At 40.6% G+C, this 27,636-nt stretch overlaps 1 protein-coding gene and 2 long non-coding RNA genes across 6 annotated transcripts in view; 2 read left to right on the forward strand and 1 right to left on the reverse strand.

Annotated features, from left to right (window-relative positions):
* Window positions 1-1,516: 1,516 nt before the first annotated feature.
* On the forward strand, window positions 1,517-6,266 carry LOC121101284. The gene is made up of 2 exons (XR_005833267.1): window positions 1,517-1,679; window positions 3,143-6,266. It is a non-coding gene; the product is annotated as an uncharacterized LOC121101284 (long non-coding RNA).
* Window positions 6,267-9,052: 2,786 nt separating this feature from the next.
* On the forward strand, window positions 9,053-10,675 carry LOC103667886. The gene is made up of 2 exons (XR_005833266.1): window positions 9,053-9,203; window positions 9,495-10,675. It is a non-coding gene; the product is annotated as an uncharacterized LOC103667886 (long non-coding RNA).
* A 1,623-nt stretch (window positions 10,676-12,298) lies between these two features.
* Window positions 12,299-27,636, reverse strand: part of SHLD2 (shieldin complex subunit 2) — a 76,704-nt gene continuing 61,366 nt past the window's right edge. For all 4 annotated transcript variants that reach the window (XM_040624210.1, XM_040624211.1, XM_008696147.2 and 1 more), the window contains 4 exons: window positions 23,542-23,748; window positions 16,689-16,917; window positions 14,542-14,657; window positions 12,299-12,654 (listed from right to left, as the gene is read on the reverse strand). In XM_040624210.1, the coding sequence (XP_040480144.1) occupies window positions 12,416-12,654; window positions 14,542-14,657; window positions 16,689-16,917; window positions 23,542-23,748 (791 nt within the window). In that variant the 3' untranslated portion in view covers window positions 12,299-12,415. The remainder of the gene's footprint in view (window positions 12,655-14,541; window positions 14,658-16,688; window positions 16,918-23,541; window positions 23,749-27,636) is intronic.

Raw genomic sequence — 27,636 nt, forward strand, 5'->3', positions numbered from 1 at the left:
TTTCCACTTTGCAAGCCCTTTGCATTTCCACAAAGCATTTTAGAATCAGCTTGTCCACTTCCCCACCAAAAAAATGCTAGAGTTTGACGGGATTTTCATTGAGTATATAGACCAGTTTGGGAGCCATTTTATTTCTCTACAATATTGACTCTTCAATCCATTAACATGGTATAGCCCTCCATTTCCTTTGGTCAGTCGCTCCTTACCTCCAGTTTTTAATGGTACTGATATCACTCATTTCAATTCCACATATATTTTACACCTAGCAAGACATTACTATTACTACGTTCAGCCACTATTCATTTATATTCACCCACAGAGTTGTTCTTTCTTTTGCTTTTCATTCTTTCCTGCATTTCTGGGATTCTACCTGAGATCATGTTCCTCCTACTTGAAGAACTCTTTTTAGTATTTCTTTTAGTGCAGATCTGCTCACAGCAAATTTTCTTAGTTTTTGAATAGAAATGTCTATTTCAAATTCATTTTTAAAGGATTTTTTTGTGGAAACAGAATCCTAAGCTGACATTTTCTTTTCTGTCAACAGTTTTAAAATGGTGTTCATTGTCTTCTCACTTCGATCATTTCTGTTGACAAGTGAGTTATCAATGCTATTGTTTCTCCTTGGAAAGTAATGCATCTCCCTCTCCTTCCCACTCTTAGCTGCTTTTAATATTTTCTCTTTATCTTTGTCTATCAGCCGTTTGAGTATGGCATACCTCCAGGCAATTTTCCTTTTATTTTACCACCTTGGGAATAATAAAGCTTCATCAGTTTTGGAAAATTCATAGCCCATATTTCTTCAGATATGATTTCTGCCCCCTTCTTCCCCTCCTCTTCTTCTGAGACTCCAATTACACACCCATTAGATCTTCCCACCAGCTCCCGCAGGACTCCTATGCACTGTGCTGCATTTCCAACTCTCCTTACCTCTGTGCTTCAGCTTACAGTTTTTATACTGCCCTCTTACATTTTACTAAATCTTCCTCTGCTAAGTCTGATTCTAGTTAATCTATATGCTGAGTCCTTAATTTCAATGACTGCATTTTTCGGTTCTAAATTTCCATTTGATGCTTTGTGATCAATTCCAGTTCTCTGACGAAAGTCTCTGTTTTGTCAATCACACCAATATCTGTGTCATCAGTGGGTCAGTTTTATTGCGTATGTTTACCCCTTGGTCCTGTTACTCGGAATGTTTGACTATATATTGTCCAAAGCTGACCATTATGATCAATTAGAGTAGCTCCAGGAGAAAGTATTCCTCCAGAGAGGGTCTCACTATATCGTCTGATTGACAGAATGGGGAGAGGTCACCTTAAGCCAGTCTAGTAATGAACTAACCGTAGTCTGGGTTGCAGGGGTTTTTTTGTTTTTTGTTTTTTTCAAAGAGAGGGCACAAGCGGGGGGGGGGGGTGCAGGGGGGGGGGGGGGGTGCAGAGGGAGAGGGAGAGAGAAATCTGAAGTAGGCTCCACTCTCAGCGTGGAGCCCGACATGGGGCTCGAGCCCACACCCTGAGATCATGACCTGAGCTGAAATCGAGAGTGGGACACTTCACCAAATGAGCCACCCTGGTGCCCCTGGGTTGCAGTTTTTGTAAGGCTCTCTAACCACCTCTGGGTTTCCCCCATTTTTAGGGTGTAGTCTTCCATGGATGCCATTTGGATCACCAAATGAAGCTCTGGTGCGTTTACTAGGCTCTTCTTTCTTGGTGGGTTCTGAGCTCCAATTTTTATCTCCTTAGTGTCATGCTATTGTCAAAGAAAAAAGAAAAGAAGGAAAAGGAAAGCCAAGCCCTGCCATCTTTCATAGGCTTTCTGCATAAATTAATTCACAGCTTCATAAATCAGCAAATGCCTCAGAGGGAAAAGCCCCTCAGTGTCAGAATTACTCTTCTATCTCCTTTCTGTTCAACATCTTGCCTCTTCAGTCCCAGCTGCTTTGGCAACCCCAATCTCCAGGTTCTTGTCTCTCCAACTCTAGACACTGTGCTGCTGCCCTTACTGTCTCGTAGCCATGGCCCTCTGCCCAAAAGGTCAGCCCCTTAATGAGAATCAATGCATGTCCTGAAGGAAGAAGTGGTTCACGGAATGTCAGCTCATCTCCTTGTGTTTTCCTTCTTCTGAGATCATCTTGTCGATTTGGCAACTCTCCAGTAACTTAAAAAGAGGTTTTCTGTATTTTACTCGGGTTTTCTACTCGGTTATCGGTATGAACATCACTCTACCCCACAGAGAAAAGTAACATTTTTCTCAGAACTCCCCAAAAAAAAGAATTCTCGGCAAAGACTAATTTTATACAGGGAATTTGATTACACAGTTCGTGGGAAGGCTGGTGACGCCAAAAGGAAAAACTTTGCTTCTATCAGTTAGCCGTTTTTATAGTAATGGCGCATAACAAGCACATCTCGATGGTTTATACGTGGAATTTGATTACATTATTCGTGGGAAGGCTGGTGATGCCAAAGAGAGAAAAGTTGCTCATGTCATCTGTTTTTGCAATAATCGTGCATAACAATCACAACATCTCAGTGTTGTACTAAAACGAGCATTTATTTCTCATCCATCTACGGCCAGCTGCGAGTGAGCCCATCTGGCTTAGGCAAGTTCCTTTCAAGCAGTGGGTCTGGCTGGGTTCAGGGCCTCCCCCAGGCCCACCACACGTTTGTTCACTCGGAGCACAAGCTGAAAGGGCAGCAGCTTCCCGGTGGTGGGGGGCAGGGGAAAGTTCTTTCCGCGGAGAAGGTAGAAGAAGGGCAAGCACAGCTCTGTGTTCTTCTGGCGTTTACTTAATATCTCATTGGCTGAGCCATGTTGGGTGGCCAAGTTCAAAATCAAGGGGCAGGGAGGCAAACTACGCCTTTTTATAAGAGGAACTGCAAGCTACATGGCAGTGGACGTAGCTGCAGGGAGGGGTGGAGAGTGGGGGTGGTGATTCAGTGCGCTTTACTGATGCGCTCTGGAAATGGGGGCCTCCAGAGCCCGGTGCGTGGCTGTGCAGGTGCTCTCCATGATGGCGAGACTGCAGGCCTGGGCATCAGCAGCCAGGCCTCAAAGCCGCTGCTGTCCACTGCTACCCTCTAGTGGTGAGTGACCGGAACTTGCACAGCCGTTTGCCAATTCCGTTTTTTCTGATTTTTCATTGCAGAATTCTTTGCTCAGGTTGCTGCGAGAGCCTGGAGCATGCTGCTGGCCTAAGCGTCAGAGCCAAAGGCAGAAAAGGATGATTTTTACCTTCTTTCTGCTGTTGAGTCTCATCCAATTATCTCGCATTTGGCAAACTCAACCTGGAACTCTGTTCATAGGAGTGTCTGGGAAATAGAATTTTCAGACAATGTAATAAAGACCTTTAAATGGGAGGGGGATGCTGCTGTGGTCCGTCCCACACCCCAGGGCAAACCGGGGTCGGGGAACCTTAGGTAAGAGATCGGCAGAGCAAGGAGGCTCTCGAGGTGCCCACATGAGTACTCCAGCTCCTAACTGTACTGGTCAAGGAGGACCTCTCCTGCCCCTTAGGCGGCTTCCTGGTTGGGCCCCCTCCCTGCCCCTGCTGGGTTGAGCAGAAACCTCTGTTAGCAAGTTTGGGGAGGTGTGGAAGCACGAGGTAGGAGAAATAGGAAAACAGTGCTCTGTGCCCATCTCCGGTTGCAGCCTACGAAGGGTGCGAGCCGGGCTGAGGGTGGGAGTGAAAGGGGAGCTTAAATTTTCAATGAAGTTGAAAGTCCAGACTACATGAGATTGGACATTTTAAGTGCTGAACACAGCCTGCTTTTGTAAGTAGAAGTTACAGGAAAATTTTGTTACCTAAGAATGATCAAAAAAGTCCTGGGCCTTGCCCTAGATTTTATCCAAAGGGCAGGGAGAAGCTACCTGCTGAGCAGGTCTGAATGGGTCACTGGGGAAAAAAAAAGGATGAAGTAGTTTGCTGATTATATTCCATAAGCCGGGCTCTTTCAACATAATGGATATATTTCTTGATCGGATTTAGTATGCCATTATGAAGACAGATCGTAATATCTGCCTCTTGTTTTTTTCCTATTGTAAGTATGGAATCATTTGCTCAGGTCACTCCTCCCCTCCCCACTTAAAGCTTTATTTTGAGTGGAATGTTTCTCAAAGTGCGACGATTGTCAAGATGGGGAGCAAGGAAGTAGCCCTTGGGGACTATCGTAGGGCTGTATACCTCAGCTTGCTAAACCCGCACAGCAGCCCAGGAGGAGCTCCCCCACATTCGGAAAGGGTGAAAGTGAGCATCAGGGCCGGGGTGCCATTTCTGGGGCTCCAGAGCCGGGAGGTGGTGGAGCTGGAATTTCAGTCAGATTCCGGATGTCCAAAATGCTATCACTGCGACATATTGCCAGAGACCTCGAAACAGCCCTAGGCAACGCAAAGTGCTGTCACACTCCCACAGCGGGCTGTGTTAAAGGCCTTCGAGGGCCTAGTCGACAGGCCGTTTCTGTTTGTGCACCGTTAAGGGCCTACGGGGCTGCCCATCTCTCCACCCTCCCTCCCTCCCTCTCGCTTCCTCCCTCTCCCTTCCTCCTCCCTCCTTCCTTCCTACTTTTTCCCCTACCCGCCCCCCCCCCCGCGCCGCTTGTGTAAATTATGTTATCTCCACAGATGATAAAGTGTAATCCTGCAAATGACCAGATTTGATTCTTGTCTTCCCTTTGTTTTTGATAATATGCTTTTATTGGCTTGCTGATTGACCTGATAAGACAAACTTCCAGAAGGCGGATGATGCAAGCTAGGCCGTGGGGGCACTGGCGCGGACGGGAGGGAGGGCTGAAGTTCTGGTGTCCATGTCAGGAGGGTCATGGGAACATGACTGACAGGCCAGACCGGGACACAGAGTGACCGAGGGGTCGTGAGTCCGGGGCGTGTGGCAGGGGCGGAGCGCCATCCGGCGTCCTCACACCCGCCACTGATGTGCGGCGACTGGAACCACCAAGAAAAGCGCCGACCTCCCGCAATGTGTCTCCAGCGCCCTCTACTGTTCAGCCGCGTACTCGCCGCAGAGCCCGTATTAAGAATGCATTTGGATTTCTAGGAAATTAGTAACTGGTAAACCAGCCTCTCCAGAATCTTCCCTTGTGCCCCCTCCCAAACACACCTCTCCCTCCCCACCAAAATAACCACTAACCTGGCTTTTGTGGAAATCTCTTCTTTGCTTTTACTACCTAACCATGCAGCCTTAAATGCCATAGGCTTTTGTTGTTGTTGTCACAAAGTTCATATAGGGAATTGGAAAGGAAGCACTCTTTGTATTTGGCTTCCTTGACTCCACATGATGTGCTGAGATTCATTATACATTGGGGGGGATATTAAACCAGAAGTAGAGTTGCTGGATCATAGGGTTTGCATATCTCCCAGTTTAGTACATAAAGCCAAATAGTTCTCCAAAGTCCATGTACCAAATTCACATTCTCACCAGCAGTGCGTGAGTTCCCATTGCTCTACATCCTTGGCTACACTTGGTTATCATCCGTCTTTTTATTTGAGTCACTCTTCTTAGTATGGAGAGGTGTCCCTTGTGGATTTACTTCATACTCCCCTGATGGCAAAGGAGGCTGAACCTGTTTTATGTGTTACTTGGTCATTTGGAGTCTCCTCCTTTGTGAAGGGCTTGTTCCTGGATCTTACCTGCTTTTCCATCCGGTTGTGGTTTTCTCATTGATTTGTAGGAATTCATTCTGATTAGATGTATTACAACTGTTGTCTCCCACTCTGTTTTTTTATTACCAATATATATGCAGTTAATTTCCTCCCATTTTTATGGCTTTCTTTTCATAAACAGAAGTTTTTCATTTTAATGTAGTCAAATGAAGCAATTTTTTTGTGTCCTCTTTTTAAGAAGTCCTTCTGTAGGAGCGGGACAATACGGACTCCATCTTTGGCCCTCCATCTTGTTCATGTCCAGACAATGACCTCTCTGGGGGCTACACGTTCCAAGCCCTTTGGAGGTTAATGTATGCCCTGACCGGAATGTGGGAAGGCTTGTTCTTGTCTTCCCTAAAGTTGTTTAGATAACTAATAGAGATAACATAGTTTCTAAACACCCCACCTCCCATTCTGGCACACAGCTGGGGCCACAAGGTCTGATAAGTGTTAAACCCTTTGACCTCACCAAAGTGCTCTCTGCACATCCCCTCACTCTATAAAATTTGTGGACTTAGGTCTGGACTTTGGGGAGAATAACTATGCCACTCTGGATTGTCACCTGCCCAATCCCACGTCAGTAAGTTACCCTGAATAAAACTGTGTAAACTGTATGGAGTGGCCTGTTTCATTTTCTGGTCTCAAAGTGCCTTCTCAGTTTGGAGGATACTTTACTGTCCCTCCTCCATCTTCTCACACTTTCCATACCTCGAGATCATGAAGATATTCTTCCATACTATTTTTAAGAAGCTTTATTATTTTGCCTTTCACATTTAGATATCTAGAATCTACTTGAAATAGACGCTTGTATAAGTTGTAACATTGGATTCAAGTTTCTTTTTTTTCCATTGGATATTGAATTATCCAAGCACTGTCTATTGAAAAGATTATCCTTTTCCCCATTAGTCTGCTGCGGCACCGAGGAAATAAATCAAGCATCCATATACGTTTGGGTCTGTTCCTGGGCTCCTTCTGCTACATTAGTGAATTTGCCTATCTTTATACTAATACCATCACGTCTCAAGTACTCATTTGTAATTTCAACATCTGCTTGGGTAAGTCCTCAGTCTGGTTCTTCTTCAAGAATGTCTTGGCTATTTGGGCACATGGCATTTCCATGTAAATTTTAGAATCAGCTTGCTAAGTCCCTCCCATCTCCCAAAAAGAAGTCTGTTGTGATTCTGGCTGGAATTGCCTTGAGTCTACAAGTCAATTCAGGGGGACCTGTCTTTAAAATACCGAGTCCTCTCATCCCTGAAAACACCATACACTTCTATTTATTTAGCCCCTCTCTAATTTCTCTACTCAGTGCGCTATAGTGGCATGCGTAGAGGCTTTGTGTATCTTCGTTACCTTTTTCCCTGTACATTCATTTTCTTATACCATCATGAATGGATTTGTTTTTACATCGTTTATCTTCTAATTCCTGCTGGTATCCGTAAAGTGGGTCTTCCTACATTGACCTTGTGCCCAGCAATCGCGCCGCACTCACTAATGCTAATCATTTATCTGTAGATTCTTCTGAGTTTTCAATACGTACCATCATAGTTTTATATCTTGGCTCCAAGCCTTATATTTTAATTTCAATTTTTTGCTTTATTAATCTGGCTAGGAACATCAGGAAAGTATTGGATGTCAGTGATGCCACTGGATATCCTTGTCTGATTTCTGTTCCCAGAAACATTGCTTCATTAAGTAAAATGTTTCCTGCAGTTGTAAGCTCCTTAGGATGAACATTGTTGAAATTTGTTGATCTCCCTCCATTGATTTAATGTATGTCTTTACAAGAATGACATATGTTACATACTGTTTCCTAGAGTGATTTTTCACTTAATATACTGTAAACACCAAATCTGTGGTTTTTTCATTGTTTTGCTTTTTTTGTTTTAGCTTTAAAATTTTTTCTGCCTATTCTTTTTTTAACAGCTTTATGAAGATAATTCACAAGCCATACAATTCACCCATGCAGAGTGTACAACTCAACGGTTTTTAGAATGGTCACATTCCTTTTTATTCTTCTCAATTAATTTGTAAATCAGTTTATCAACTTGTATATGCCATCCATCAGGGACTTTCGTTAATATTGAATCAACTCTGATCTGGGATCTTTTCAAGCAGCAAGCGCACAGTACAATGTTCCATTGATTCTCTTCTCTTTATATTTCCCTCAGGGTTTTCAAATCATTTCCTTGGACTACATAAAGCCATTCATGTTTTTGGTTTTACCTGTAAGCATGATTATTTTTATTATATTTAGAACCGTATATTATTGGTGTGTGGTTATATATTACTACATTTAAATTTTGTAAGTTTATGTTATGTGTAATTAATTTACGTTCTATGTACTACCAATGTATTTTTGGTTGGTTTCCTAAGATTAATTTTCTGTGTATACATTCCAGCCATTCAAAATAGTGACATTTTATTTAAGACTTTTTGCTACAACTACACATTCTTTTTTTCTTCTGAAATCATGTGGTCATCATTTCTAATGCTGTCAGGCACTTCAAAAATATTAATAATACGCCTATCTGGCTTTTATCTAGAACATACATGGGATCGGTAAAAAAAAGACAACCCAATAAAATAAACGAGCAAGTGACCTGAGCAGACGGGCCACGAGTGGAGCTGCATCGACAACAAATAAGGCCACGAAAAGTTGCTCAACACCATTCGTCATCAGAGAAACGCAAACTGAATCCGTGAGCTGTCGCTTCACACCCAGTAGAGTGGCTACGTGAAAATGACTGGTCCCTCCAAACAGTGGCGAAGCAGAACGGGGACGCTCAATCATGGCCTGTGCGTAAAGCTGCACAACTTCGGAGCGCTGCTCAGCAGTTTCAATGAAGGGAAATAGAGGACCTACCCCACAAGCCAGCAACCTCAGTCACAGGTATTTATCGCCCCCCAGGCCCCAAAATGAAACATGGGTCCACAACAAGACTTTGCAAAACAGATGTTCACTGGAAACAATCCAAATGACCTTCGATTGGAAAAGAGATAATGTAATATATTCATTCACTGGCTTATTACTCACCAGTAAAAGGAACGAACTACCGAGTCACATAAAAATCTGGATGAATCTCAAAAACACTGTTGTGTGAAAAAAGCAAGTCACAAAGGAATATAAACCACACAATTTTATTTAGATGACGTTCCAGAGTAGATAAAACTAATCTATGGTGATAGAAATCAGAAAAGTGGTTGCCTGGCATGGGCGGGGATTGACTGGAAGTGGAAATGACGGAAATTTTTAGAGAGATGGAAACCTATCTGCCAAAATTCAGCAAATTGTACATTTAAGATCCGTGCATTTTACTCTGCATAAATCTGAATTTAACTTCGGGAAAAACAATCTGATTGGCCCAGCTTGAGTCACATATCTACTGCCTGTGAGTAATGGGTTTCTGCCAAGGAATCAAACCAAATATAGACACGCCCCAGAGAAGGGGTATGGTTGTGGGCTTGGCTCCCGGCCCCATGAAGTATCTACATCTCCAAGGTGGCATTAGTTTCTGTGATCAAAACAGTATTACCTTTTTTGATATTTGGTAAGTAAACTTTTTAATATAGGGAATTTGTATTCTTCAGAAATTAGGGAAATTTTCCTGGTAATTCCATCAGATAAAAACAATCATAACGGAGAAAGTAACACCAGGCCCCAGGTCCCCACCCAGGACAATCACTAGACCATTTGGGTCAGATTCTTCCACACGGTCTGATCACAATGATACATAACTTGAATTGCATTACACACATTATGTAAATAAGGACAAACCCTCAGCTTGTCTGCTGTCTGGTTATGCCGAGAATTTTCTGACCTGCTACCTTGTCCTTAGCAGAGCACGGAGTGAAGTCAATCAGAGAGAGAAGTCAGGACGAACAGAAGAGGTGACGTCTGGAGGGAGTTGAGGGGTGGAAGAGACGTGGCGGGAGCTTGATCTCCCCTGACAAGAAACCGTGCAGATGCTGTGTAAGAAGGAGAAGCCCTCCAAAGAACTTGGCTCACGTTCTAGAAAGAGCAGCGTTGGGTGCGGGCTGCGCAGAAGGCACCGGTGGTCAGGACCACCCCAAGAGAGGACCACAGTGGGAGCTCGTTTGTCATGAAACCCCCGTCCTCTGTCTTGCTTTCCTCCCTGCTCCAATCCCTGCAGGAGCTGGCCCCGGGGGGGACGGGGAGGGACTGGGGAGAAGTTGTCTCACTGCCAGTTCCTGTCCTCCTCCAGCCCCAGGGAGCCGCATGGGAGCAAAGGGAGGAAGGCTGTACCTCCTTCTCCACTTGGAAGCAGACAGCTCACTCTGAGCAAACGTATTCCTTCAGTGGGCGGAGCTAACTTCCTGATAACGAGCCAGGTTTAAGACCCCGAAGACAGAATAACAATTAATTGGCAAACCTCCTCCCCTCTCACCTATTTCTCCCCCTATTGACCTTAAAACAGGGGCCAGGGTTAAACTGTCAGGAAAGACGAACACTTTATTCTAATCATTCTGATTTCTGAACCATACTGCACCATCTAGAGACCCTCCAGGAGGGAAACTCATCATTTAAAATCAGACATAGGGATGGTACGTTTTCTGTTTCATTCTATATTGTTCTGAGAAATTAGAGATATTTTCTTCTAGGAAAGCCATGTAACAGCCTGTGGTCACATACTCAGGTAAACCTAAATTAATGGAAGACTAGCTGTAAACAAGATGGGAGAACTGTCCCTCTCAGCTGAACTGTCAGATGAAGAATGAGATTTACCTGAAGTGTCTACCATGGGACTGCCAGACACAGGACTGCTGGATTGGCTGACATTCTTAGGCTACCCAATTGAGTTTTATAAAAATCTGTGGAGTAGGTTAAATATACTTACCTGTACATCTTGGGTAAGGAATACACCTGGGAGCTGTGGCAATTTGTTTAAATTAAATACATGATAATTTCCTCAGGACAGAAGGAAGTTATTTTCAGCCCAAAAAAGGGTTCTTGGAAATATGGGCTAACCTATGATACTATATATTAAAAACTGTGAAGAGATATTGGTGTGACCTGGTGTTCTTGGTCTCACTTGAAATGGCTTAGAGACTTCTTCGCAAAAGGGTGTGAACAGCCGTCTATTTCGGGGGTCTGTGTTTTGGTTGATAAAAGGATTAGGTTGCATCTTGAGTACAAAGTGGGGAAGGCAAGTTTAAGAGAACAGTGCTCCTGGTGGGCTTACACCGATAGGGCAGATTTTATATCAGAATTCCAGATTTGCTTATATTTGAAAGAGCATGGCTTGGAAGACATCAGTTCTGGGTTTGACATGCATCACCCATCACATGAATTATCTGGGAGAGCCAACTATCTTGTTTCTCCAAGTACAACACGGGGACAACTCTTTTTCTACCCACCTTACTGGGTGCAACCTCAGCAATCATTTGATTTAATCCCTTCCTTCCCCAGGAATTAACTCACCAAGTAAAGCACTTCTTCCTGCCTCCCCTCCCTCCATTTTTGGTCAAGGATCCTTCTCAGGATTTGCTGAGAACGACTGATCTCCTCCACAGAAGGAAGTACTTGTGTGTGTGCACTCTCTCACACACATTTTTACATATTATTTTTGGGAGAATCACAAAACTGCTGAGGTTCATTTTTAGAAAAGCCAAGTTAAAAAAAAAAAAAAAAAGCCAAGTCAAAAAAAAAAAAAAAAAAGCAACCCTGAATTAGAGAAAACAATTGTAATGAACCAAAAGAATTTTTAAAAGCACATGTATGGTAAAACAAACGTTCATTTCATCACGAATTTAGTGATTTTCAAGGAATATTATTAGCCTATTAACCCTTGGCATGCTCCAAACCTCGGGGTGAGGCACCCCTCCACACTTCCCCATCAGTGACTACCATTTGATAGGAGCTTCTTCTACAATCATAATGAGAGAACAAATCACTAAATGTTTGTTAGTAAGCAAATTCAGTAAGGCACTCAGATCCTAGAAATGAACTAACAACATGACTCTCTTCCATCTTTTATAAAACGAGTTGAAGCAGGATCTGTTTCCTGCATTTTCAATGCTTCTTTATAGAAAGACATGCTTGTCTTGAACTTGTCTAAACACAGGCTTGTACAAACTAACCCATTACCCCGTACATCTACAATCGAGGAAATCATTTCACGTTGGTGGTTTATTAAAGCAGGACGAGGGGCGCCTGGGTGGCACAGCGGTTAAGCGTCTGCCTTCGGCTCAGGGCGTGATCCCGGCGTTATGGGATCAAGCCCCACATCAGGCTCCTCTGCTGTGAGCCTGCTTCTTCCTCTCCCACTCCCCCTGCTTGTGTTCCCTCTCTCACTGGCTGCCTCTATCTCTGTCAAATAAATAAATAAATAAAATCTTTAAATAAATAAATAAATAAATAAATAAATAAATAAATAAATAGATAGATAAAGCAGGACGAAGGGAAAGCCCTGAGCGTTTGTGAGCTGGCAGAAAAGCCACTCCTGAGAAATGGCTTTCGTCTGCGTCCTGGGTCCTTAGTAGAGAGCGCTGGAATGGAGCAGGGACCAACAGAGTGAGCCTGTGATTCCCAGGGAACTGCTACATCCTGCCTTTATCGCCAGAGCCTTCCTCTAGACGCAGGAAAGGAAAAGACCAAACAACAGAAAACCTCACAGAATGTTTCTAGAAAAAAGGTTTTAATTTATATATTTAACACAATGCTCTTAACAAAATACATACATATATTTTAAAACCCCCAGGTAAAGCCCTGCCATTCATTTCTATCCGAAGGCAACTCATTTCAGCCGTCTTCCTTGAAGGACCTGGGATTTCCTCCTCCGCTCTCGGAGCAGGGCCCCGGGCACAGGCTTCCCACCGTGGGGATAAAATCCAGGAGGGAGAACTCCTGCTGCAGCGGGCAGCTGTTCTCATCCAGCACGAAGAGGCTCTGCAGCTTCACCAGGCAACGGGCCCCGCCCGCCAGCAGCGCGTGCAGCACGTCTGCGGCCACCGCGCCATAGGTGATCTCCGACGGAGGCGCTGCGGAACACGGACACACGCACGCTCTCAGGCTCCCCTCCGGACGCCGGAGACGCACACGGCGGAGGGGTCGCTGTCCCCCTTGGTTCTCAAGCCCCCCACCCACTGGAAATTCCTCTTTCTGTCCCCTCTCTGTCTAGTCACAGGTGCTGGAGAGGCTCTCGAATGAGGAGCCACAGTGCCTGCTGAGGGGGGACAGGCTGCTCAGACGGACGGCCTATTTCCTACCACGGCACAGCTCTCGGCTTCTTGAAACAACAGAGGAAAGACCGGACATGAACATCTTCCTAAGTCACGCCTGACACAAAAAGAGCGTGTCCATGTCAGAAGAGCCGTCTTCCTTATCCAGTCGACGGCTCTCATCGGTCATCTAGATAAGTTTATATAACAGGACCCTGAGTCGGTGACTTATTGAATATCAACTCTTGATAATATAAAAATACTGAAATTACAGATAGATAGGTCACTGTATTTTTGCACTTGTCTTATAGTCTTCCTTTTATTTATTTTTTTTAGGACATCAAGTCCAGTTCCTGAGCGGGGTGCTTGATGCTAGGCTGGCCAGGCACTACCAACCACGCTCGAACCACCCTCGTTCCCTGACCAACACCACCAGCCCCTCTTGGATCGGGTCTACGGACTCCCAGGCAGCCAATCGCATATTTTTGGCAGTGAGGGAATTCCCTTACAATACTTAAATCTTTTGTATTTTCACTTGGATAAGTTAAAAAAAGAAAATCAAGATTAGTGATAATTTGAATGGTCTGATGGCCACTTTATAACCGGTGCCCACGTTTACACTTAGGGTTGCAATTTAATTAATGCCAGGAAGTACAACTTTGACTCGGAAATGGGCAAAACGCACACATAGACTTGATCTGAGAACGGTGCTCTTCTGAGAAATGGAGCCTAACTGGAATTGTGCCAAAGGTGAAAAGACAAGACTGAAAATACAACAAAGAACACTAAGAGAAGGAACGAAACAGCCAAAAGAATGAAAGGTAATAAAGACAGTGAATAAAAAAGGACAGACAGACTTGCAGTTAGGATGCGGAAAGCTGGAAAGAACATGGCTCCAACCTTAGCAATTACTAGAAAATCTGAAGACACTACAAAATCACAATTTATGGAGCCTCCAAGAGCCGAGGCAGGGAGGCAGCCAAGCCGACGGAAACGAGAGGAGACGGAGCAGGAGCACAAGGTTACCGCGGCGAGCTCCGAAAGAAGACACGTCCACCCAACAAGCAAGAAGGAAGAATGTGCTACAATTTTTCATGATGTGGGAAAAGCCAAGTGTGGGCCAGTGTCTCAGGCAAGCGGAGTCTGCACCCTTGCAGGCTCTTCTCATCCCCACCAGGTGCTCACAAGCCTGGACGGAGGGCAGAACATAAAGAAAGCTTCCAACTACGGTGAAGTCTGGAGAAGGGGAGAAGCTGCCACAAGGGAAAACACAAGACACCACTGGGGCCTCTCCTTGAAGGAACGAGAGCCTTAAACTGCTGGAGGAAGGTCGGCAAATCCTATTGCCCCAGGGCTGAACATGGAGGAAAGATAAAAGAAAAATCCCTCATCCCTGGGGGAGGGGCAGGAAACCTCCCCCATCAAGACCATCAGTGGTGCCCTACTGCTGGGAGAGGGGCAAGACCCCACATGACCCCCCAGAGATGCTACCAGAGCATGACTGTCACAGCAGGTGTAGAGCAAGTCTTATCTTCCAACTTTGTCCTCTTTGTTCCACTCAAGCTAAATTATCCCTCTGCTTTTACATTGACAGAAAAAACCCGGAATTTACAGTATAGTGTTCCTTCTCTTCCAATACACTGGCGACATCCCTGAAACGAGCGGTTTCACCACCACCAACCTCTCGATGGCGTGTTGATCTCTTACCTACAACTCTGTTGAGCCAGTCAGGAGAAATGTTGAGAAGAATCTTCTCGATCAGCTTTGACCCTACGTGGATGCAAACGTTATATATTCCATCAGCCACGGTCATTACAGCCGGCCTACAAAACAGTAAATAATACGTGGCCTTCAATAACATGTTCAAGTTAAAGAAACGCTTAAGAACAATGTAATTTCAAAGAGCACTGGGTTTTTATGCCAGATTCATTTTGACTCCTAAAACAACTGTAGGACTTTCTGAAACACAAAGAAAGCCCTACTTTTTTTTAGTGTTTCAAATGATAAATTAATAAATTTGATTTATTCCATATTCATTTTAAAATTTCAGATACTAATATAAAAAAACATATTTTTACACTGTTGTATAAATTATTTTTAGAAATAAAAATAAAGATACTAATCACAATATTTCACAATCACAATTTCTAGGTTATTTTTCCCCACTGGATTCTTTCCTATCAAAACCAGGCTGTTTTGCGTGTCGATCAATAGCGAACTAGATAAATAATTTTCAGTGTGTGCTACAGTGGAATACTATGTGGCCATTAAAAAGAATGATGAAGGGTTTACAAGTGCTATTAGGGAAGGAAGGCCACAGTGTACTCTGCGGAACAAACAATATGAATAAAACAAAATGGATAATATTCTATCTACGTATTTTTAAAGAAAGGGATATACATGTGCTGTGTGAACATGATAAGTTACTAGAAGAATATACGAAAACCTCCTACGAGCAGGGAAGTAGGACTAATGGTGGAGGGATGGATGGGGAGGAACTTGTTGCTTCGCATCTTCCTCTACAGCTTGCATTTTTACCACCGTAATATTACCTCTTTTTAAAATTAACTAATTGTCATTTAATCTCAAGATTTTTCTTTTTAACAATAAAAAAATTCTTTTTAAGGAAACCAAATAATCTGAATCCTAAACCTAAAAACAATTTAAAGGCTTTAAATAAATAAACAAAAACAACTCTGGCTTTAGCACGTCTGTCAACATTCTAGCGACACAGAAAATCCGCACTACATCTTCAATGTGGTGTAGTTCAGAACCATGCCTTGCATGCCTCACACTGGTTATACATAGTCAGGGGATACTGATCTGTGAAGCTCTTCTCTTGAATAGTTATTCTATAGACTGAAGGTTCAAAGTCTGTCTTCTCCATAAGGGATATTTATTGGGTAACATTTTTGTCCAATAAATAATTATATTGATTAGGACCATTAAGAATGACATAAAATAACACACACGTTCTGTAAGGAGCCTTAACTATTGATAAGAAATCAATTTTAATTAACTATATTTCTTATATACCATGCTCTTAATTTAATTTTCTTTTCCATACAAGCAACTTTCAGAGTAAGAGCTAAATTTATTTACTTATTCATAATACACATATGTAAAGGGAAATAAGGTTTATGGATTAAGCTTCTGTAAATGTTCTTTTTTTTTTTTCTGTAAATGTTCTTAACATATATTGTGATAACATACTGAATACATTCGCATTTAGTTTTTAGATACTGCAGTATTTAGAAAAGGAAAAGAGCATAAAACACTGATGGCTATTTTATAAAGGCATGCAATTTACAAGGTAAAAAGAAAAAATTTATCCAAGCTTTTGAACATCTATTATTTGAAAAATGTGTTTTTCACTGAGCTGGTTTGCAATTTTACCAAAGAACATTTGCAATCCTTAATTTATAATGTGGAGCTGGGAAATCTGAGGCACAGAAAAGTTGAATATCTCATTAGCTTCCACACTGTGAGGTTAGATCACAGAAGAGTTCTAACCTTGACATTCCAATTATATGTTAAAGTATGGAAATCGGTTTCTTATGAGCCACTTAGATCTTGGTTAAAAATATAAACCAAGTAAAAATCATCTCCAATATAGCTGTTTGAAGATAATAAAATCTCCCAATTCCTGCTTTTAAAAATCCCTGTTATGATTACTGGACAATTTTTGCTTTCATAAATAGCCATTTATCACTCAGGTGAAATATGTTATTCTCTTGGATTAATTTTAGTTAGTTCTCATTAAAAAGTAAGAATTGATAGATGCAATTTTTCGGTCATATCCAGTCATATAATAATAAATCTTTTCCATCCCGATGGCTGCTTGGCTGCCTCACCTGTAGTATAGCTTCTTCGTAGTAAATGGCAAGCAGCTGTAACACTGTTTATATATCTTGTTCTTGTCTGTTTCCAGTTCCAATCCGCATTTTGCACAGCCAGTATATACAATGTCCGGAAGAGAAGAGAAGACGCTGCTCAGAGAGCTGCGGGCATTTAGAGCTATCTTCTGAGCTGCTGGGATAGGGATCGCGAGCTCTAAAATCTGGGCTTTGATCAGAATCACTCCTGCAAGAGACAAAAAGTGTGTATAAATTATAGGACCAAAATCATAACGTTAATTTATGAACGCGGTTAATGACACGGTTGATTGAGTCGCTTATAGTAAGCATACATCCGAGGACTCGTTCTTGGTCTGCCCTCCTGCACTCTCTCCCTGGACAATCTCACCTGCTTGAGGTTTCCATGTTACTCTGGAAAGTGAGAGGTGAGCTACCACTGCCCGTAACGAAGAGTGAAGATTTATGTGGCTAGTTTGGCTGCACGGGTGGGTGTTTTCTTCCTCCCTGTCGTCTGGAATCATGCAAAATAAGGTCTATCCCTTTTTCAGTAGAAATTCCTTCGAAACACTTGAAACTAGCTACCATACCCTCTCTCTTCCCGTCCTCCCTTTCGTTTACATGCTCATTGCTGAAAGCGAAAGAGCAGCTCAGTTATTCTTCCAGTCTCTACTTTACCCAAAACTAACATACCACTAGCTTATCCTCTTTTTAAACTTGTTTTTTTCAATTTCCCACGCATCACCATCCACAGTCTGGGCATTGGTTATAGAGCACATGAGTACTGAGAGTCCTCATTTACAAAATGTGTGACTCTGGGGCGCCTGGGTGGCTCAGTCATTAAGCGTCTGCCTTCGGCTCAGGGCGTGATCCCGGGGTCCTGGGAGTGAGCCCCACATCAGGCTCCTCTGCTGGGAGCCTGCTTCTTCCTCTCCCACTCCCCCTGCTTGTGTTCCATCTCTCGCTGGCTGTCTCTCTCTCTGTCAAATAAATAAAATCTTAAAAAAAAAAAAAATGTGTGTGACTCCCCAGGACCTCGAGCATGTTCATTCACTCTCACTGGCTCATGCATTCACCTGTTAAACAAATGCTGAGTATCTTTATCTGCCAGACATTCTTTTTTTCTAATCTACCTTTGCCTTATTGTATACTAGTGAGGTCTGTGAGTTCATCTGAGTTTATCTTCTCCCTTCCTCTCCAGATTCAGTTTAAAGCCCCTTTAAGCCTTTGAATTTGCATTTCTTCATCCTTTTAGCAGGTGGTAACACTCCAGGTCAGGAACTCATCCTTCTGGCTTCCTATTCTCTCTTCGTGTTATCTCTTTAAGAGTCCCACTAATGGTGACTTTCCTATTCCTAAGTCCTTCTGTTTGCTTTAGTCTTTAGGCCCCCAAAGATTGTTTCATCATCTTTTCCAATCATGCCCCGTATCCCTACGTGAATTACAAGCATACCCAACAAACTACAGCACGCTCTACATCACACCTTGCCGCAGACGTGTTGTATCACTAAGAAATTAAAGAAAGAATTCAATCATTTAGAAGAATGTGGACATCACTCCACACATTTTATAAATCTACACACCTCTATAAAAAAGTTAAAAGTTCATGATTAACGTGGACTCTGCTTTCAAGGGGCTTACAGCCTGCTGGGCCCTGGCATTCTGCTGACAGGCAGGGCCGGATGCTGAGTAAGCACCTTCGTTTCTTGACAAGGAGCCGGCACAGCCTCACCCTATCCAGCTTCTGCGGAGCTTTGGTAAGGGGGCAGACCCTCTGAGGAAATTCTCCCATGTTCAGCTCCCTATCTCACCCCTTTTATTGAACGATGAAGCAGGTTAGGAAAAAGTTGCTCGTACTTCCATATGCTCCCTCCATTTCTGGGCTAAAAACACATAAACAATGACAGAAACTACAAATTTCAGCCCTCAGAGCTGAACATAAGAGAATGAAAAATAGCTAAAAGGCCCTCTTTGAACACAGCCTACCAGGGACTGACTGTAACAACACGGAGTTTTTCCCGGTTTACCAGTGGGAAGCCCATCTCCAGCATTTGCGAGGACATTCCCAACCCCCAGCCTCAACCCCCAAACCAGATCTTCAGAGCTGTGAGCACCTATTTTATTAGTGTTCATGATGGTGCTTTTGATTTTGAAATCTAATTCTACGTCTTCAATTCCAGGAGTAGCTGCTCTGTGTAAGCAGTAGGTAACAGCACTGGCTTCTCCATGACACCAAGTTAAACGGAGCTTCTCTCCACCTGTGTGTAGTTAAAACCTTCCAATAAAGAAAACTGCAGGCCCACAGGGCTTCGCTGAGGAATTCTACCAAACATGTAAGGAAGAAAACATTCTAATTCTAAACAAACTCTTCCAGAAAACTGAAGAGGACAAACTACATCCCAACTCATTCCATGAGCATGATTCTATTTCTATTCCAAAAGCAGAAAAAGCTATTACAAGAAAAAACAAAACAAAACACCACAAATATCCTTCAAGAACACAGACATAAAAATTCTTAACAGGGGCGCCTGAGTGGCATAGCGGTTAAGCGTCTGCCTTCGGCTCAGGGCGTGATCCCGGCGTTGTGGGATCGAGCCCCACATCAGGCTCCTCCGCTATGAGCCTGCTTCTCCCTCTCCCACTCCACTTGCTTGTGTTCCCTCTCTCGCTGGCTGTCTCTATCTCTGTCAAATAAATAAATAAAATCTTTCAAAAAAATTCTTAACAAATGTTAGCAAATTAAATCCAGCAATATATAAAAAGGACACATCATGACCAAGTGGGGTTTACCCCATAAATGCACAGCTGTTTTAACATTCAAAGATCAATCAATGTAATTACATTAAAAGATTGCAAAAGAAAAAATTTATGATCATCTCAATCGATGGAGAAAGAGCATTTGATAAATTCTAACTCCCATTCCTGATTTAAAAAAAAAATGTTTTTTCAGCAAACTAGGAATAAAAGGCAACTTCATCAGCCTTATACAAAGCATGCAGGAAAACCCTAAGCCAACATCACTTAATAATGAATGAATGTTTTCTCCCTAAGATCAAAAACAAGGTAAAAACGTTACTCCTACAACTTTATTTCAATATTATATTAGAGAAGTCATCAAGTGCAAAGGGGCAAGAAAAATAAATAAGGGGCATCCAGGCTGGAAAGGAAGAAAGAAAACTGACGTTCTTCTTCTTTTTTTTTATAAATACATTTTTTTTAAGATTTTATTTATTTATTTATTTGACAGAGAGAGAGACAGCCAGAGAGAGAGGGAACACAAGCAGGGGGAGTGGGAGAGGAAGCAGGTTCCCAGCGGAGGAGCCTGATGCGGGGCTTGATCCCATAACGCCGGGATCACACCCTGAGCCGAAGGCAGGCGCTTAACGACTAAGCCACCCAGGCGCCCCTGACGTTCTTTACAGATAACATGATCATCCATGTAGAAAATTCAAATCTACCGAACAGTTACTATTGAGCTTAGTGAGTTTAGCAAGGTTACAAAAGACAAGATCAACATACAAATATCAATTTTATTTCTACATAAAAGCAACAAACAATTGAAACTGATATTTTAAAAAGCACCAATTCTAATAGCAGAAAAACAGAAAATAGAAGTCTGAGGAAAGATATGAAAGCCCTATATTCTGAAAACTACAAAACATAGCTAAGAGAAATAAAAGATGTATCTTGTTCCTAGGTTGGCAAACTTAATATTATGTCAATTCTCCCTCAAATGGACGCAGAGCTTCAAAACAATCCCAGCAGGCTTTTTTCTAGAAATCGACAAACTGATTCTAAAATTCAAATGGAGATGCAAAGTACCTAGAACAGCCAAAACAACTTTGAAAAAGAACAAAGTTGGAGGGCTAAAAATCTCCGACTTCAAGGCATATTATAAAAGCTACAGTAATCAAAACAGAGTGGTACTGGTGTAAAGACAGACATATAGATCAATAAAGTAGAAGAGAAAGCCCCAAAATAGAGCACATATGTGTGAACAACTGATTTTGACAAAGGAGTAAACGCAATTCACTGGAAAAATAGTAATCTTTTCAACAAATGGGACTCAAACAGCTGGATATTCATATGCAAAAAGGAAAAGACATGCATCACACCATATACAAAAATTAACTCAAAATAGATCATGGACCCAAATGTGAACCCTAAAACTCTAAAACTTCTAAAATAACACATAAGACATAAATGTTTATGATGCTCGGTAAGGCAAAGATTTTCTAAATAGGAAATCAAGAGCATAATTCATACCAGAACAAATGGATAAAATGGAGTTCATCTAAATTCAAAACGTGTGCTCTTCAAAAAGCCTGGTTAAAAGAATGAACAGACCAGTAAGCCTGGGAGAACATATCTGCAAAGCCTGTATCTAACAAATAATTTTTACCCAGAATATAAAGGACTCTCAAAATTCAATAATAAGAAAATAATCAACCCTTTGTTTTTAAATGGGCAAAAGATCTCAGTTGACACTTCATCAGAGAAGACATAGGGATGGCAGCTGAGTACGTGAAAAGATGTTCAACATCATTAGCCAACAGGGAAAAGCAAATTAAAACCACAATGACCTATCATTACAGAAATTCAAAAGAAGGCCTATACTAAGTGCTGACGTGGATGTGGGAAAAACAGAAATTTCATACACTGCTTGGCGGAAATGTAAAATGCTACAACTACTTTGGAAAAGAGTTCGACATTTTCTTAAAAACTTCAACATATACCTACCATATAACCCTTCAGCTATTCAGCTACTAGGTATTTACTCACGAATAAAGGAAGACTATGTCCATGTAATGCTTCATACGTGAATGTTTATAGAAGCTTTACTTATAAGAGCCAAGAACCGGAAACAGCCCAGGTGTCCATCAACAGATGGACAGACTGCAAATCATGGCATATTCGTACAACAGAATAAAAAGGAATGAACTACTGATATGCACAAAAGCACAGATATGTCTCAAAAGAATTTGCTTAATTAAAGATGCCCAACAAAACAGTGTACTTAAGGTATGATTTCATGTATATAAAATCATGGAAAATTCAAACTAATCTCCAGTGACAGACTGATTGCCTGGAAGGATCAGAAGGTCAGGTACACAGGCAAGAGAGAGATTACAAAGGGGAAGACTGGTGATGGTTTCACGACTGTGGCAATGGTTTCATGGGTCTTATGTCAAAACTCACCAGTGTGAATGTGGATACTTCAAGTAAGGGCGGTTTATTGTACGAAAATTATACCCTAAAAACTCTGTTAAAAATCTTTTTAAATTTGACACTCTGAGCCATATTAGAAAAGCTCTGAGTGCTTTCTGCTCTGCTTATGACACAACTTTTCCATTTCTGTGGATGTACCAAAAGGGGGCATAGCATGCTAGCAAAAAGTCCCAGAAATATACTTGAGAATCTTAGTATGTGATCTCTTAGGAGTTTCAACTCATTTCATTTTGGAACAGATTCTTTTTATTAGAATTGTAAAAAATAACCTTATTTCACTTAAACCACATCTAGCGTTTAATAAAATCTAAAACCATCTATAAGAATGCAGAAAATTATTCATGCAAATGGGAGAATAAAATTAAAATTTAGTACCAAAATCCAAAGTTCCTGAGTTATTCTTAATTTAACCTATAAAAGCACCAAAATGGTAATTTTGTTTATACAAATTCTGAGAAAAAAAATTTTTTAAAAGATTTTATTTATCTAGTTGACAGAGAGAGAGACAGCCAGCAGAGAGAGGGAACACAAGCAGGGGGAGTGGGAGAGGAAGAAGCAGGCTCCTAGCGGAGGAGCCTGATGTGGGGCTCGATCCCAGAACGCCGGGATCACGCCCTGAGCCGAAGGCAGACGCTTAACAACTGAGCCACCCAGGCGCCCCTCTGAGAAAAAATTTTGACCAAATATTTTCTTCATTAAAAAACTTAAATTATATAACAATAAACCTACAGATACATCCTATTTTTTCAACCCTCATTTCCCCTCTAAAAACAATTGTTATAATAGCCACCAGAAAACATTCTGCTAGTTTCCAAAATTGATCATCACTGACGTTTACTGATTATCGGCATTTAGTAACCTTAAATATAGCTTCAAATGCTGTTTAATTTATTACTCCTTTAACTTAGAGTTAGTGTACTTTGAGCCTCATCTCTGTTCTTAGGAAACCAATGTAATTTAGTGAAAAGTATTTCCCACTAAAATTGTATCAATTTATCTAGTTATTTTCACTATTTTACTCTCTTCATTCCGAAGTGCATGGCATATTGAACCTAAAGCATATTCCTTTCACTACTGCACTCAAAATTAGTTTAATGATATTAAGTTCCTGGAAGGCGTGTTAGTATGTGTATAAAATCCAACACTAAACGCGATCTTCTATGTAGTATGTTTCTGAGGATGAATTTCATGTACATACATACACACGCACAGATCTGTGAGTTCAAGAAGTATGTTATTACATTTTACTAAAGCAGCAAGCAAACTGCGTGGATTCTGTATGAATGCTAAATTTTAACAACATGTGGAGATAACAGTTTAGTAACTTGATAAATGCTTATCTCAACAGTGACTCTGGTTAGGGTCATTTTTCTATTTCTGGTTTGTTAAGTGATAAGCTGCTTGGACATATATGCAAAAAGTATTTTTAAGTGATCCCTAATAATTACAACTTAACCACAAAGGATTGTAGGCAGAAAGCTAAGAAGCTATGCAAATACCTGGTTGAGCTATTTACAGTGATCTGTATTTCACTTTCATATTTAATTGTACATTTTTCCCATAAATGATAGCTTCCCTTGCTTATATTAAAATGAGCAATATCTTACGTATATAAAGATCTTACCTGAACGCTTATCCTCCAGGTGTGTTGCTAAATCTGACATCTTCACAATGGAGGGCATGCTTTTTTGAAATTTTGCTTTAAATGCAATTGCCCTTTTATCATCGTCAAACAGGCACTCACAGGATGACCAAAATGTTGTATGCAATTCTAGGCTTTCTAGGATGTCATTGCGCTGAACAAAAAGGTATTTAAATTCCCAAATATAATCTTAAACAAACAAACAAAAACAAAAAGTCACCAAAAAGGAAAGAATCTAGGCTCAGAATCAGATTAAATAGATTGATCTGATTAAATCAATTAAATACAACTTTTACCACTCTAAGGAATTTGGGTATTAAAAGACAAAATGTGAATTACGTTGTTTTAGGGCAATAGTATAAGGATGTTGGAGATAATTTTAATAAAAAAATTTTTAAGATTTCTTGATCTCTTAAACAGTCATAATTTATCATAACCAACTGCTTTTCAGAGTAGCTAATTCCCGTTTTGTTATCTACAGGCTAAGGTTTTTAAAACTATTAGGCATAGAAATGGACATGTGTCTGCCATAATCAATATCTCTCACTGATTTTTCAACCCCTTCATTTTCTTACTTAGCTAATTTTTCCAGCACAAAAAAAAAAAAGCATTGAGAGATAATTGCATGTATTTTTAGTTCCCTCAGTCATAACTGTAATCCTTTAAACTGCAGTGGCATAGAGCTTCCTGCCAAATAATCCTATTCTATATTAATAAATTCAACTTTAAACTCTACTAAAACAAAAAGATCTCTTAGCACTGAGTTTTCTAAATATAACAGCATTCTTTTAGTTTCCACTTGCTTCAGGCCATTAAGCTAATTCACACCCCTTCCCCACACCGTCTCCACAGTTTTTTCCCTTTATGAAAAATGGAGAATCTTAAAACAAGTCAGTAAATCTGTATAGAGAGAGCATCATTAGAAAGAGCTAAATCATATATATCCCAAGTGACTGCTTAAAAACAATCACTATTTTTAAAATAGTTTGCTTGTCTTGTTATAAAATACATGCTTAGAAATCAGATTAAATAAATACATAAATAAAATAAAATAACAGCCATAATCTCAACACCCCCAGATAAACACAGTTAATTTAACACTTTCAGTGGATATCCAGATGTTTTCAATTGGATTTATGTCATTAAGTATTATTCTATATTATCTTAAAATACTGCATAATATCCCAATACTTTGGCACAGATATGCCAAAATCTTAAAAATTATTATAGCAATTCCCTATTTGGGGGCGTGATGGTTATTTTTTATTTCTTACTATTATAAACAGTACTGTGATAAATATATTTTTAGCTATATCTTTAGGCATAGCCATGATAAATTCCTTAGAAGTGTAATTATTAGGCCAAAGGTATTCCAAATTTGGTTTTCATATGCATTGTTGGTTATCCTAAAGAAAGGTTTTACCAATTTACATTTCCAACAGTTCATGAGAGTGGCTGTTCCCCTAAATGTTCTCTATCAATTTCTCAGGAGAAAAACCATGTACTGTCTTTATTTTATTTGTTCACTTTCAATTACTAATAAGTAAATTTTTTGCACATATTCATTGGCCATTTTTATTTCTTCTTTGGGACTTCCTGTTCATATCTATTGCCCATTTATCCTTACAGATATTTGTCTTTTGTTATTGTATTATTTTCTGACAAAATAATTTTTTTTTCTGGTTTTTCACTTGCCTTTTAATTTGGTATATGGTGATGTTTACGTATAGTTCTTGTTGCTGCCATTTGTTTAACCTACCAGTCTTTAGATTCCAAATAAGTTTGCTCATACTTTCTTCTACTACTCACTGTTTCTTTTTTTAAAAACTTGAATTTCTAATGCATCTGGAATTCATTTTGGCACAAATATGAAATAAAAATTTAATTCTATTTTTTTTCAAATTGTTAACTAGCTATTTCAAACCTTATCTACTCTTTTTTTACAAAAGGAAAAAGTTTGCTTTATTTCTTAATTATAAATAAAATATATTTACTATAAAATACTAATACAGTAAAAGAAAAGAGTAACAATAGATGAAATAAGATTGGCCAATGTTCTAATATAATGGGTATAATGGGTACTACAATGAGTACTTCATTATATTATTCTCTATATACTAAGTTTGAAGTTTTTATTAAATATGTAAAAAATAAATGCAGATTCACACATGCATAAAATTCAAACTAAAGGCATAAAGAAAAAACACACACAGCCATTGCTAGCATGTTAGTATCTGTATTTCCAAATTTTTTCATGTATACACATACTCACCTACCTGCTGTATTAAAATGGGATCCTATTATACATGAAATTTTATAATCTACTTTTTAAGCTAAATAGTAACATCACATGTGTCTCTCCGGGATAGTGAACATTCATATCTTTAGTCCACCCAGACTACAAATGACCCTCTCGTCTGTTCCCTGACCCTCTGAAACAAGCTCAGGCATTCCTATTGTACTTTCCCACCCTGTCCCCGAGGCCAGTTGATTGAACCAAATTCAATCTGGGTAATCAGATTTTCTTCCCTGGGAATTTGGAAATGGACTGGTCTCTTAAAAGGAAAAGTAAAATCAGGAGCTACAGAGTAAGCATCTTCTGCTGCCTTCCATATGGTTGAAAAGCAGAGAAAGTCTGCACCAAGTGACTAAAGCAGACAGCTGAAGAAGCTGCCCAGGACACACAAAGCTTTTCAGCTCCTGGTTCCAAGTACCCCTGAGCCCATCAGCACTCTTGCCCTATGTACGATGAGATACTCCTGTATACTTCAAATATATGCCCCTTAATTGTTTAAGTTAACCAGAGAAGAGTTCTAGTTCAGTTCACTAAAAGCCCTCTGTGCTCAAGTTTAAATGTAATTTGTTAATACATTCCATGGGTTGCCAGACCTTTGTGTGCATGCATTTTCAAACTGGTGATTTTTTTTCTTCTCATTTGAAACAAAGTTATTACCTCCTCAAATTTGAGTCTCTTACTCCTTCAAGACTGGACATATTGAGTGGTTGCCTGATCTGTATTTTATTCTTCATTCATTCATTCATTCACAAAGAAGGCATCTATGAGGGTTGGCACAGTGCTGTATAATAAGGATACAGTGCCGAAAAAGCTTAACAGAATGCTTGTATCCACAGAATTTATAATCTATGAAGAAAATTAGTTAATTAGAAAGCAAGCAACTAAGCTGGAGAATCCTGATTGTGTTAAGTGGCACGAATGGACCTCAAAGAGTGAATCTGATAGTGATTTTATGTGTGTGAGGCCCCTCTGAGGGTATGACATTGGAGCTGAGAAATGAAGGAGACGTCCATGCAGGAAGCTGGAGGGGAGAGCACTGTAGGCAGAGGAAACATGTAAACTCAAGATCCCAAGGCAGGAAAAAGATTGGCAAGTTCAAGTAACAGAAAGGAGTCATGTGCAGGTTAGACTAGTAGGTATGAGGAAGACTGGTATTGAGACAATTTCTAATACATTTCTGTATTTGAATCATGAATTAAGGATGTGAATAGATTGGGGCGCCTGGGTGGCTCAGTTGTTAAGCGTCTGCCTTCGGCTCAGGGCGTGATCCCGGCGATCTGGGATCGAGCCCCACATCAGGCTCCTCCGCTGAGAGCCTGCTTCTTCCTCTCCTACTGCCCCTGCTTGTGTTCCCTCTCCAGCTGGCTATCTCTCTCTGTCAAATAAATAAATAAAATCTTTAAAAAAAAAAAAAAAGGATGTGAATAGATTTCAAACCTCCATACAGACATAACTATGATTTTGCATTAAGTATAATTACAAACATTGGGATCATTTGCATTACTCTGTGCTTAATTAGTAATGTCACAAGAGTACTGGATTATAATTTGTTATATTTTTAAAATGTTAGACTTCTATTAAATACTTTCAGAATATTGCATTGGAATGGCATTTAGTTCGAATAGCTTATTCTATGTACCCAATTATTCCTAGAAGTGTAGTGTATGCCCTAGTTTACCCTCATTAGGACCTAAACTGTGATCAGTCCTTGCTACAAATTCCCATGCATATTTTGAAAGAATGTGAATTGGGGATTTCTTATTATTCCTCCCCAAAACATC

Source organism: Ursus maritimus, unplaced genomic scaffold (genome assembly GCF_017311325.1).
Source record: "Ursus maritimus isolate PB19 unplaced genomic scaffold, ASM1731132v1 scaffold_7, whole genome shotgun sequence".
NCBI lineage: Eukaryota > Metazoa > Chordata > Mammalia > Carnivora > Ursidae > Ursus > Ursus maritimus.